Source organism: Pteronotus mesoamericanus, unplaced genomic scaffold, assembly GCF_021234165.1.
Source record: "Pteronotus mesoamericanus isolate MK-2021 breed Mesoamerican mustached bat unplaced genomic scaffold, CSHL_Meso_final scaffold_167, whole genome shotgun sequence".
Taxonomy (NCBI): Eukaryota; Metazoa; Chordata; class Mammalia; order Chiroptera; family Mormoopidae; genus Pteronotus; species Pteronotus mesoamericanus.
Window position 1 is genome coordinate 27,224,555 of NW_026555308.1, and position 14,169 is coordinate 27,238,723.

At 39.2% G+C, this 14,169-nt stretch overlaps 1 protein-coding gene across 1 annotated transcript in view; it reads right to left on the reverse strand.

The window, feature by feature from the left end:
* The window catches only part of GRAMD2B (GRAM domain containing 2B), a 101,293-nt gene extending 87,124 nt beyond the window's left edge, over positions 1 to 14,169 (reverse strand). Inside the window, exon 1 of the mRNA XM_054589885.1 lies at positions 13,925 to 14,169. Coding sequence (XP_054445860.1) covers positions 13,925 to 14,049 — 125 coding nt within the window. The 5' untranslated portion in view covers positions 14,050 to 14,169. The remainder of the gene's footprint in view (positions 1 to 13,924) is intronic.

The following is a 14,169-nucleotide window of genomic DNA, read 5'->3' on the forward strand; positions in this document are numbered from 1 at the left end:
ACTTTATGTATATTCCCTCATTTGACTTTTCCCCCTCCTTTTTATTTCTCCTCTGTCTGGAAAATTCCTATTCACAATGGATAGCTCCATTCTGTGAGGTGAGGAGAAGGTGACAGTCAGTAATTTGCTCCAGGTCAGAGAAGCTGTCACAGTCAGGCCTGGGTGCTTTCCACTATACTTTCAGTATATAAACTTGGAGAAATAATATTTTGAGGCAGATATCAAGAAGCCTTTCCTCTCCCTGCCTTTATTCTTCTTTTGCCAGAGAAGAAACAAAGGTTGGCGAAATTTACAACAAAGACAAAGCACAAAGTCTCAAATTCCTAAGTATAGAACATTGTTCAACCTTGTACACCAGCAGTACTGCTGGAAAAGTGTTTCATTTTGATATGAAACAGATCTTGACCATTTGAACCTATCTTTTTTTTTTTCCCAGAAGAGCTGTAGTTTTGAGAAAGCTACTTAGCTCAGTACCAGTGAGTTTTTCCCCTACCTTACTTTCACGTTTCTTTAAGGTCATTATACTATAGACTTTAGCCATGTGGGAGAGATGAGATAGTTTGACAGCCCTTTGGCTCTTCAGGTTTGGATTGTAAAGTCTCCATGTCTCTACATGTATTCACATATGTAAAAGGAACTTTTTTCATATTCATATTCATCCCCTACCCACCATGTTTAGCTATTACTGAATCATTGATAAGTTATAAAAGAATATATGTGGATAATCCAACAACTAGGAAAGAACCCTTAGAGTTTGACATAGTGTTGTGTGGATTATGACTTCCAACTGAGTTTCTATGGTAAAACTTGGCCTACCTTGTGGCTATACTAGTAGTTAGCAATTCCTGAGTACTCCTACTCGCCAGCCACCATGCATTATCCATATTTGTCCCACCTTACAAATGAGAAAACTGATGTTTAGAAAGATTCAATAACTGGACAAAGGTGACACAATAAGGGCTGGAGTTGTGATTCAAATACAGGCCTGAGAACTCCAAGGCCACTACCCTGTCACCATATACCATCTTTCATATTAGAAATATGAGGTAGCTTTGGTGTCACACACAGCTTTTGTGGTGGCCAGCCTCTGAGTTGGCCCCATATGATCCCCCTTTCTTGGTATTCTCACCCTTGTGTTGTTCCCACCCACCCTGAACACACATGGCTGGCCTGTGAAACTAACAGGTTATTGTAAAAATGTACCATACTGTTGGTTAAGTATTGTTTGAGGGAAATATTTTTCTAGGCAGAGAGAAAACAAGCATAGAGTCATGAAGATATGAAAATTTGTGGCATCTGTGAGGGATTATTTATGAAATTAAAAATTGAGGGGACTTCCAGTCAAGATGGTAGCATAGGTAAGCACAGCTTGCCCCCTTGCACAAACACATTAAAATTACAACTGAACTAAAGTACAACCATCATTCAGAACCATTAGAAACTGAGCTGAATGGAAGTCCTGCAACTATGGAATTAAAGAAGAAACCACATTGAGATGATAGGAGGGGGGAGACATAGAACAGGCTGGTCCCACACCGACATGTGGTGGATAAAAATCAAGAGGGATATCTCAGGAATGATGGGTTCCAGCCCGCAGTAGGTCCCCAACCTAGGACTCCAGGGCCAGGAAGAGAAGTCCCTATAACTTATGGCCATAAAAACCAGCAGGGCTTGAAGATGTGGGAGACAGAAACTTCTGGAATTCTAAGCAGCTCCTCTTAAAAAGCCCACCCACAGACATAGTAGGACTCACTCCCACTGAGCTCCAGGGAGCAGCAGATTGAAAGGCGTCAGAGATATACAGGGAGAAACTGAATTGTCCGACATCAGGGTGAGAGCTGAGGTACAGCTTTCTGCCAGACAGAGGTGGCAGCAGAGGCCATTGTTCCTTTTCTGAGCCCTTCCCCACAGAACCACTGAGCCAACAGGTAGGAGCCATATCTGAGACTCTGTTGTCCTGGCTCACATTGTTTGCCCTGCCCTGGTGATTCCCTGAGGCCCTGCTCACCCAACTTTTGGGCCCACCCAAGCTGTTTCCAGTGGCTTTTCCACACAAATGGCTTGTCTTGGTCCATGCTTCAGATTTTCCTAAATTCTCTCAGACAAGCAATATCTGGCTTTAGTGAGCCCTATACCTCTTGCTAAGTTGCCCCAGGTCTAGCACTAGCAGCAGCCAGCCTGGGTTCACAGTTTGGCCTCACCTGGGCACCTTCAAGTTGCAGCCATCTGCAGATTGCTTTGTAGCTTATGCTGTGTGACTCTGGACACAATACAGTAGGGGGCTGACCTTGGGTGTGCCAACTACAAGCAAAGCTCAACTACAATAGGAGGGTGTACACAGCCCACATGGTGGGTGTACCTTAAGTACCCAGCTTGGGTAATAGGGAAGGCTGTGCCACTGGACCCTATAGGACACACATTATTATTGTACATTAGGCCACTCTACCAAGCCTGGGAGATATAGCAGCTCTACCTAATACATAAAGACAAACACCGGGAGGTTGCCAAAATGAGAAGACAAAGAAATATGGCCCAAATGAAAGAACAGAACAGAGCTCCAGAAAAAGAACTGAACAAAATGGAGAAAAGCAACCTTCAAGATGCAGAGTTCAAAACATTAGTTATAAGGATGCTCAAGGAACTTAGTGAGGACTTCAACACTGTAAAAAACTCCAATCAGAAATAAAAAATAAACTAATTAAAATAAAGAACAATTTACAAGGAATCAACAGTAGAGTGGATAAAGCCAAGAATCAAATCAGCAATTTGAAATATAAGGAAGCAAAAAAGAACCAGTTAGAAAAGCAAGAAAAAACAAAAAGAATCTGAAAGAATAAGGATAGTTTAAGGAGTCTCTGGGACAACTTCAGGTTTGCCAAAATTGACATCATGAGTGTGGCAGAAGGAGAAGAGAGAGAGCAAGAAATTGGAAACCTATTTGAAAAAATAATGACAGTAAAATTCCATAACTAGGTGAAGGAAATAGACATACAAGCTGAGGAAGTGCAAAGAGTCCCAAACAAGATGAACCCCAAAGAGGCCCATATCAAGACACATTAAAATTAAAATATCAAAGGTTAAAGATAAAGTGAGAATTTGAAAAGCAGCAACAGAAAAGCTATGAGTTAGCTATAACACTGTCAGATGATTTCTTAAAAGAAACTTTGCAGACTAGAAGAGATTGGCAAGAAATATTCAAAGTGATGAAAAGCAAGGACCTACAACCAAGACTACTCTACCCAGCAAAGGTGTAATTTAGAATGGAAGGACAAAGGGAAGGGGACAGAGGGAGAAAAGCTGGAACAACTGTAATAGTATAAAAATAAAAAAACAAAACAAAAAGAATTGAAGGATAGAGAACTTCCCAGACAAGAAAAACTAAAGGAGTTCATCACCATCAAACCAGTATTATATGAAATGTTAAAGGGTCTTCTTTAAGAAGAAGATCAATAAATGGCAATAAATACATATCTATCAACAATTGATTCTAAAAAGTAAAATAAGCAAGCAAGCGGAACAGAAACAGAATCATAGATACAGAGAACTTTGTGACGGTTACCAGATGGGCGGGGGTTGGGGATGGGCAAAAACCGTGAAGGGATTTAGAAGTACAAATTGGTAGTTATAGAAGAGTCATGGGGTATGAAGTACAACATAGGAGGTAGAGTAGCCAAAGAATTTATATGAATGCACGACCCATGGACATGGTCAATGGTGTGGGGATTGCTTGAGGAAGGCAGGGGAGGCTGGGTAGAGGGTGGTAAAGGGTGAAAAACTGGGACAAATGTAATAGCATAGACAATAAAATATAATTAAAAATCAATGCTTTATTAAATTAAATTCTTATTTCTTTCATATCCAGTTTAATTCCATTTTCCAGTAATTAAGTTTATCTTAAAAGTTAATTCAATGTGAAATTAAGTTAAAATTAAGTTTATGCTTAAATTTATGGAAACAGAAATTTCAGCCTACGTGGCTTCTTGTAGTCTTTTGTTCCCTCTCTTTTCCTAATGGCAAGGATAAAACACGTGAGACCATAGCAAGGCAATTATTAGTTAAGATCTAATAATAAATCACTGTGGAACAGTGAAAACGTCCTGCAATATGAGTCAGAAGGCCTGAGATGTCATCTGAATTTGCCACTAACTGTTGTCCCTGCATCAGACAGATTCCTCACTTATGTACCCTGTCAGCTCTGCTGAGCTTCAGCCTTTCTGGGGTGAGTTCAGCAGAACCCCAGAAGGGTTAGCCCTGCTTGTCAACTCAGGGGAGTTCTTTATTTATCCATCACTCATCATCATTTATTCCTTCATCTAACATTTATTGATGTGTACTTTGTGCCAGGAACAGTACTGAGTGATGTGTTGGAAACAAAAGGCAGCAGAGTGAACAAAAAGAAATCTAAGATGTCTGATTCAGTGTGTGATAAATGCTGTAGTGGAGGTAAAGGTATAACGTGAGCCCAGAGACAGGGAGATTGGTGTCAAGGTAGGCTTTCTTAAGGCAGTGATACCTGGTTGAGTTTTAAAGGACCACCAGAGCATTGTAGGCAAGACGTTACAAAACCTGGAACTATGTGCATGACTGGCATGTGGTCTTGGGCACAAAGAGGGCAAGAGAAGGGACCCAAAAGCTGACCAGGTCACAAAGGCTCTCTGAGCTCACAGTCCAAAGGACAATCCTGTGAGATAAATGAACACGCGTCTACGACTTCACCGTTCCTACTTCCAGGTTTCTTTCCCCTTTGGCAGGAGCACATTCAGAGTAAGGCTCGTTCATGGCACATTGTTCTGCCCTTGTGGGTTTGTTGGAAGGCATACAATAGAAGGGTTCTTTTTCTCCAATATCATCCTGGCAGCTATTAGTTTTTCACATTAGGCAAAGTTTGTTTTGTTCCACTAAATATTTGAACAGTGTAGTTTATTTCTAGATCTAAGTATGGCAGCATAGCTATGAACAGGAAACATGCTGTAGGAAATTATAGCTTGAGGAATTAGGCTAATCACTTAATCTTTAAAATGCATGCACACTGTCTGCCTTCTACAGCAGCCTGGGTGTGTGTCTGTCACGAACAGACATTGGAGCCCCTGGAAGTGGGAGCTCAGTCTTCAGCCATTTATTTACTCCACATGTGGCTCTCCCCCACTGCCTTATAATAACCACAGCAAGCATTGGAGCATTTGCTGTGTGCCAAGCACTGTATATGTTATCTCATTGAATACTTTCCACAATTCAATGACTATCCCCATTTTGCAGTTGAGGAAAGTGAGGCACAGAAAGATCACAGTGCTAGTAAGTGATGAAGCCAGATGTATGCAGCAGAGTCTTCCCTCTACATAGCATCCTTATACAGAGGTTCTAGAAAGTCTTCTGTGTTTGTTAAATGAAATTACCCATCATATTTGTTTTTTTAATTTATTGATTTTAGAGAGCAAGAGGGGAGGGGAGAGAGAGAGAAAGGAGTGAGAGAGAGAAACACTAATTTGTTGTTCCACTTTTTTGTGCATTCTTTGGTTGATTCTTGTATGTGCTACGACCGGGGATCAGTTAACCCACAACGTTGGTGTATCAGGACAACGCTCTAACCAAATGAGCCACCTCGCCAGGCCGCCCATCATATACCACTTCTCCAAAGTACCTAGGGAAAGTGCCCTTGCCTCTTGACAGCTAAATTTAAATGAAACCCACAAAATCACATAATGAGCTAGTATAAAATTGAGCATCCCAGGTAGGTCTCCTTAACCTTGCTCTTTCAAACGGAATAGCGTAACTACGTATAACTACTTCTGAAACCAGTGTCCCCTCTGCAGTTGTAAAAGTCACCCGGGGTGAGATGAAGAAACTGAATTAAATGACTCTGGAAGATGGATTTGATTTTTGGAATAGACCAAATAATCTGAAACCAAGCCAGGTGAATAAATTGGTCAATGGAGTTGCATAATGCTATTTAGGTCATGTCTTGGGCTGTGCATTCACTACTGACACTAAATCTTGTCTTAATTTTGCCCTATAGCAACAACAGGAAACTTATTTTCCTTTTGTGTTACTTGCTTTGGTCATCTAAACAGGGAAGAGAATAACCTCTGTAATCCATCTACCATAGTGAAAAGCCACCAAGGTTTATAAGGTCACATCTGTGAAAAGTTCCCATGAATAAGCCAGTGCACAAATAGAAGAGGCTATTATTATTATTATTACTGCTGGGTTACATAGAAACCCTCATTCATCATATACATACTTCTTGGCAGGGGTTCCCAATTTGCCCCCATGTAGATCCTCATAGTTACAACTCCTACAGCTTTCAGTTCAATTACACTTGCCTGGTTTTGTTTTTGTTTGAGAGGGAGGGTGGTTGAGGGGTGGGGGTGGGGTGGGGAGAGAGAATATAATGGCATGTAAATGAACTTGATTGATTTTTTAAATTTGTTACTTTAAATAGCTTTAGAACTCATCCAAAATAGATTTCCATGAGGTTTTACAATTTCATTTAAAAAGATAGTCAAAGATTAAAGCATACGTTATTGAATTTTGTTTTTAAAAAACAATTTCGGTGTTCTGAAAAATACGAAGTGAACACTCCTCAAAAACATTTTTGTAAAATTAATTTTTCTATATTTTTAAAATTGCTGAAAACGAGGGGCTGACACCAGGCAGTCGCGCACAAGCTGGCAGAATCACCTCCACCCCTGCATCAGCTCTAGAGAGTCACGGCCTTTGCCAGACTCTGTAGGTATGAAAAGCACAGGTCTGTTGGAGAACCCAGGCATTGAAGCTGTTGGAATCAGGGGCCAATCCAGGTTTTCTGGACCTGAAGCTTACGCCACTGTAGGCTCTTCTTTGAGAAAAATTATGAATAAAAATTAGGTAGAAAAGCGAGTATTTATTTAGAATGAAGAAAGAGATCAAAGCTGACAAATCCAGGAAAGGAATGTAACTTTCTCATGAACTGACTGCCTGATGTGCTCTATGACATTTACAGTTTTTAGCTGATACTAATTGATCTCTGTCTATGGCAATAATTTTGTAATTGTAAATAAAGTGAAAAAAAGATAATTTAGTCTTTTCTCTAGAAAAAAGCTATTTTTTTTGATGAGGTAGACATTTTCTTTTAGACTTAAACCTGTTCTCAATAATGTAATGCTAGAATGGGATTTACTGTGTGACACACACAGAGACGACAGCGATGTTCAGTACCACCTTGGGCTTGTGCCCCATAAACACAGGACTTCTGACAAATTGTGCAATGTTAGCATAAAAATCTTTGTTGTACCTGTAATTATGTCAGCTGAATTATTGGGTATGTAACTAACAGGAGAGAACATCTGTTTTGCCTTGGCATTAACGAGAATGGAGTGCGCTTGCAATGTATATATCTGATGACTGGAAGAATTTACTGGAGACTTGATTCTGGCTCCATACATTTCCAGTCTTGTTTATTTTCCATTACCCACATGCTTCTGAAGCATGGCACCTGTGGGACAGGTTCATATCATGAACCATCTGTACTTCTGTGTCAGCAAGCAGGGAAAATTGGCTTAGTGGGTGCTGAGAGTATTCCTGGAAACCAGGATGCCTGGCAATAACTTATGTGCACATAGAAATGATCGTAAATCACATAAATACCTTTCACTAATTCCCTATTCAGTGTATCTCTAAACAACTCCCCTCTAACTCAGAATGTCAAAAATGCCCTTGGCTACTGGACTGGAGGGACAGTGTGAGGGGCATCATTGGAGCGCAGAGAGATAGCAATTATAATTGCAGTTTAAGTATTGTCTGAAAAGTTTATGAAAATCTATGACTATGTGAACAACTTGCCAGGGACTCTTCCCGGGCCTTGGAAGGGGCCTTATATGTGAGGGTGGAAGCGTAAGCTTCATCGGCTGTGTAATAAATACACCCCTGATGGCAGCACATTCGGATGCGTGGTTCAGATGGGATATGGAGCCAACAAATAAGAAAAAGCTGCCAGTTCTGAGGGGTGGAAGAAGAAGACCACAGGGAAGTTAGCCAAACCTTTCGGGAGGTACCTCTTGAAAGACAAATAGAAATTTTCCGGGCAGTCAAGGTGGGCTTCCAGTATGTTCAAAAGCCTGATGACAGGATAAAGCATATATATTGAGAGAATACTGAGTGCTTTGTGTAAGTGGACTGTGGGGAAGCGCCTGGAGAAATTGGGGAAAGGGACTGTAGGTCTCTTTTCTCCTGGCAACACTAGCTGCTGGGAAGCCCCTTTCTCTCCTGCTGGGCAAACTCTAGCTCTCCTCTCAAAGAGGCCTGCTCCTCTGTCCTTTACCTCCTCATCATAATACCTACATCCCCATTTCACTACATCCTGAGGCACTTCATTCTGTCTGCCTTCTGACAGCCGCCCCTCACTCTCCTCTCTGAGGTTCTGCAGAGTCCACGGGCTCTGCCACCCTGACCCAGGCCCCTGAGAATAGATTTACTCCGCTCACTGAAATACTCGCTCCAGGTTCAAGGCTAATACCATCATATATGCCCTTAAGACAGTCCTGCTTTTTTTGACTGCTCCCTCCTCACCCCTGCTCCTGGAGAAGGAAGCTGATTTCCCAGAATTCAGCCTCCCTCCAGCTTCTAAACATCACCCTTACCTCTGCAGCTCCGGGGGACAGGAGCTAAGGCCACTTAGTGAAATGGGTCATGGTACCACAGCCATGTGTTCTTGGTCTTCAGGTACCAAATAGTGCTGCTGTCCTTTCCCTAATAGCAGGAGAATTGGGCTTGGCTAAGAAGAAACGAGGAAAAGTGGGTTTAGGAGAGGAGAGTGAAAGGGAAGAAGAATAAACATTTCCTTTTCTATTCACTGGTGGCAGCTGGAAGAGGAGAGGAATAAAAGCAGACACATTGGAGCCCCTAAGTGGAGACAGGAGTGCAACTACAAGGCTGCCTTAGAACTGCCAAGGTCATTGTTGACTACAGCCTGGCATGGTTCCCAAAGTGGAGCACAGAAGGAGTCTGAGCAGGCCTGGGCTGGTCCCACTCTGGTGTCTCATTCCAGCTTAGGGCTGCCTCACCTCTGGCTTTTTTAGTTGCTATTTTGGACCTTGTGTGTGCCCCCAAAGCTTATAACTCCCCATTCTTCATATTAGCACCACTGGGAAACTTTCACCTTTGCCTAAAATTGAAATAGACTGATAATCTCAAACAAAATATTTTGGAAAAAAAATTTATTAAAAGCAATAGATCTAATGGCTAATTCGTATAATAGTTTTCCAAAAACCAGTTAGGTAATTGAATAAAAATTCTTGATTTTTGTTTGCTGACTAATTTATGAAACTGTTAATTCTCCAGAGCCCTTTTCAGTCTAATAAAGCTTACAGCAAATCATGGTTTTTCAGGACCACCTGATGTCCTCTGTATTTTGGGGACTGATGATTTCTTGTGAATTTTGAATGAGGGGGTACTGTGCTCATTATGAATGTCAAAGAATTTATTTATTTTTTTAAGGTTTCTATACATCACAGGTTCTTTTTTCATTGAATTTATCAGGGAGATACTGGTTAATAAAATTATATAAGTTTCAGGTGTACAATTCTGTCATACATCATCTATATATTGTATAGTGTGATCACCACGCCACGTCAAGTCTTCTGTCACCGCTTATCCCCACTTTACCCTCTTCTCCCTCCCCCCACCCTGAACATCAAAGATTTTCAAGTGAGGGTCATCTCAGAGGAGACCAGGGAAGCACTCAATAGTTTTAACAATTTCTTATAAAACCTCAGTTTGAAGGGAGCTTTATTAACCTGAGAAAGGCTGACAAAATCTAAAACGTTAAAAGCATTCCCTTAAAAATTAAGAACAAAACAAAACCAGAATGCCTGGAATGACTACTTATGCTCAACATTATAATGGAGTTCGTTGCTTGTGTAACACAATAAAAAAGATTAGAGAGTAAAGATCAGAAAAATAAAAATAAAAATTTTATTATTTCAAATAACATTGTCTACAAAGAAAATTTCATATACTCTACAGATTGATCATTAAATTAGTAAGAAGACTTAGCAGTGATGTTGAATATAAGATCAATTTAGGAATTTAATTACATTCAGTACAATATCAACAAAATAAAATGCAATTTAAGATATATTTCCCATAGTAACAAAGATGTGAAGTACCTAGGGATAAATCTAATAAATGATGTGTAAGAGTTTTGTGTAGAATATTTTAAAGCTTTATTGAAGAACATTAAAGAAGACTTAAATGAAAGACATACTATGTGCATGAATAAGTAGATTTAGTACCATAAAATGTTAAATTTCCTCAAATTGAGGAACAGAGTCAATGCCATTTGAATTAAAAATAGACTTATTCCATAAGTAGATCCTAAAATTTAAACTGTAGAGCAAAGGGTCGAGAGTAGCCAATCACTTCTGAACTAGGTAAGGAGTCTCATCAGATAACAAAACTTTTATTATAAAGTGATACTTATGAAGACAGTGATGTATGACAGAGATAGCATTGCAGATTAATAAGTAAAGGAAAGACTATTCAATAAGTAATGTGGGATTTTTTATTATCCATATAAAAATCAAAATGATGTCCCCTAATTCACACCAGAAACTAAATTATAATTCCTTTGTAGGTTCCTAGTTTGAAAGGGAAATATAGTTTTAGAAAAAAAAAAGCATTCTTATGACCTCAGGGTAGGAAAGGATTTCTCAAGCAAGTAACAGAAATTATAAGTCATGAGGAACAGAATTAATAAACTGATAAATTAAAAATAAGAACTTGGACATAATAGAGAACCTGAACAAACAAGTCATATGCCAAAATAAATATTTGCAACACATACAACTAACAAAAGATCAGAATCTGGAACATTTTAAAAACTGTCTACAAATAAGAAGAAGATAGTAATCTCTCTCCCCCACTCCTGCCCCAGAAGGCCATCAACCCATAGCAGGTGTTTTGCAAAAGAGGAAATGAAAATGACCAATAAACACACTGAAAAGATGGTTCCCCCTATAATTATAAGGGAAATGCACACTAAAACCACACTGAGATGCTATTTCATACCTTCGAGATTGGAAAAAATTAAAAAGTGGACAGTGCCATTGTTGTTGAGGCAGGGGAGTCGCTGCTGGTAGTAGCATAAATGGCACAGAACTTTGGAACACAATTTGACATAATGAGCAAAGTTAATCATGTCCATAATCTGTGACTCAGCAATTCCTCTCCTAGGTACATACCTTAGAGATACGGGAAGATCTAGAATTGCTTGAATGAGTAAAAAACTGGAAAGAACCCAGAGGGTGGCCAGAGTGCCCTTCTAAAGGGAGCACCACATGTGATACTCTCTTATCCTAAACCCCCCAATTAGGAGCAATTAGAATAGAGCTCTAAACACCTCCAACCTCCGCTTATGTCTGCAGTTTCATTGAGTGCCACTGTCCCCAGGTTCCTCAAGACACAGGATCTCCCCACCTCAGAGCAGCAGGCTCCTTCCGGATCATTGCATGGTCAGCTCTTTTTTCATCCTGTAAGGTGGCCTAAATGTCACTTCCTTAAGAGTCCCTTACTTGTCGCCCCATCTAAATTAGTTTTCTCCATCTCACTCTCTGTCTTAGCCCTGTGTTTGTTTCCTACAATAACATGCATTCATGTTTGAGTTATATTAATATGTATGTATGCATGTATGCATAACTTTTTTTGCCTTTCTGACATGAACAGCCTTCAAAGCAAGGCAGGAACTAGGCCTTGCTTTTTCATGATTATATCCCCCGTGCCCTCCACATAACCTGGCATGTAATAATTACTCATAAGTCTTTGCTGAATTGAATGATTGACCAAAAAATACTGCATAAATTATATCTGTAGTTAATCTGAGAGTAGATGAATTATTAGCTCTTGTTCCTGAAAAGGACAATGCGATACCACAACTGCCACATAAATTCTTAATATTTATTTAGAAGGTCAAGAGAAGTGTTTACCTGTTCTTATTTTTGACCTGAAATAATTAACAAGCATGTGCCTGAATGCTTCTACAAATTATTCTCAATGATTTTATATACCATATTTTAAATAGATCTTTCAACTAGACTGAAAGCACTCCAATGCCCAAGCTCTTTGGAGATATGGGTAATGCTTTTAGGTTGGTTCTAATACACATTAAAAAAACACTTATAAATTTTAATATAGAGCTTTTATGTTGAATATTTAAATACGCTGGTGAAATAGGCCTGGGTTCTTTTTATAAAAGGCTTGAATTAGGTTGATGCAGGTTTTTATTTTATTTTTATTCCGTTTATTTATCTATACTTATTTAAATCATATGTGTTATATTTATTTATGCTAAGTGAAATGAGTTAGAGAAAAAATAATACCATAAGATTTCTCTTATATGTGGAATCTAAAAAACAAAATAAAATGAACAAACAAAACAGAGACAAACTCATAGATACAGAGACTGTTTTGATGGTTGCCAGATGTGCGGGGAGTTAGGGAAATGGGTGAAAAAGGTGAAGGCATTTAGAAGTGCAGATGGGTAGGTACCGAATAGTCATGCAGATATAAAGTGCAGCATAGGAAATATAGTCAGCAATATTGTGATACCTATAGATGGTGCCAGGTGGGTACTAGACTTATTGGGGTGATCACTTTGTAAGTTATATAAATGTCTAGGCACTGAGTTTTGCACTGAATCTAATATAATATTGTATGTCAACTGTAACTGAAAAGTAAAAATTATTATGAACTGCAAAAAATATACTTTATGCAATTAATTCATTCATTCATTAATGCATTTTAATTTAATTTAATTTCTCCTGGTTAGAGCTTGAGCTCCAAAAAGAATTTTCATTAAAATCTACAAAAGATATGGATTAAGTGGACAAAGTGATTTGAGAAATACTTGAATTTCAGCAAAATGTGAAAATAATGCAAGTTAGGTAGATTCGTTTTAATGATGGATGGAAAAAGTAAGCTAACTTTCAAATAGGTATTAGGTAACGTTTTGCATAAATTCAGACTCTTGGTCTCTAAAACTTCTTTTTAAAATTATTTAATTTGCACTCATAACCTGCATTCTCATGTGTGAATGCCATTAAATGAAATGGGATTTCTTTGTTTTCTATTTAATTTTTAAACATAATTTTGAGCACCTCTTTGTGTAAGTGATTTTAAATGATTAAAAAATAACACAGATTATCAACTTTCTGGATATGGTGCTATGTGAAAGTAAACTTCAGGTATGGAGGTCAACCCTCTGCCTTCACTTGCGAAGTTTATGTGAAAGGTACACTAATGTTCACATCAAAAGCGGAGGAGAAACTTCTCTTGCAATTGATTTCCACTTGCACCTTATGTCTACCTTTTATAAGTTCTAGATAATTATTATGAGACAAAATGAATACAGAGCCAATAAATGAATTTTCACTTAAACTCTGTAATTATTTGAGTGGTGTTGCTGTAGATATTAATACTAACAGCTAAAAAGGAAATAGTCTGAATCTGGTCACAGCTGTTGTAAATCACGGTACAGTAAGTAGTTGAGCCAGAGCATAGCTAGCACTCTTTAAATATTTAATGTAGGAAACCAAAAAGAGTGCAATCATTTTAATGTTTTAATAATTACTATGTTAATAATTAATACAGGTAAGTTTAACACTAAAGTAAGGTTTTTGGTTCAGTTGCGTCTTCACTTCCTATGAACTGAAGAGTGAGTTCACTGATCTAGTACTAAAAATTAACAATTTTCCCTTAATAGTGGTAAAGTTCTATTTGCTCAGGAAGTCACATCCTTTGCCGTGTATCCCTTTAATCCACTGGCCTGGATGCCAAGGCTGTGCCTTCTCGTTCTCCTTGGCACACTGCTACCTTAGGGAATGAGGAAGGAGTTCTTTAAGGAGGACCTGTCAGGTGGCAGAAGCCATCGACGGATCAGAGGCGGGGTACCCACCTGAGAAACACTGAGCCGGGGCTGTCGGTGGAGCTGTGCGGGGCCTCCGAGCTGGCCTTGCCTGGGCTGCCAGGAGTCTCCCACCGGAACACTGAGTCATTGGAAGACAGCCTTTTCTTCACCATTGTGCACTTGTCAGATGCCAGGTCAAAAAATAAACTCAAAGGCGCATTTCTGAGTCTCCCCAATAATGTGAAAATCTACGGTTTTGCTTTGTTCAGTTCCTGCATTGCAGGAAGCTCTTT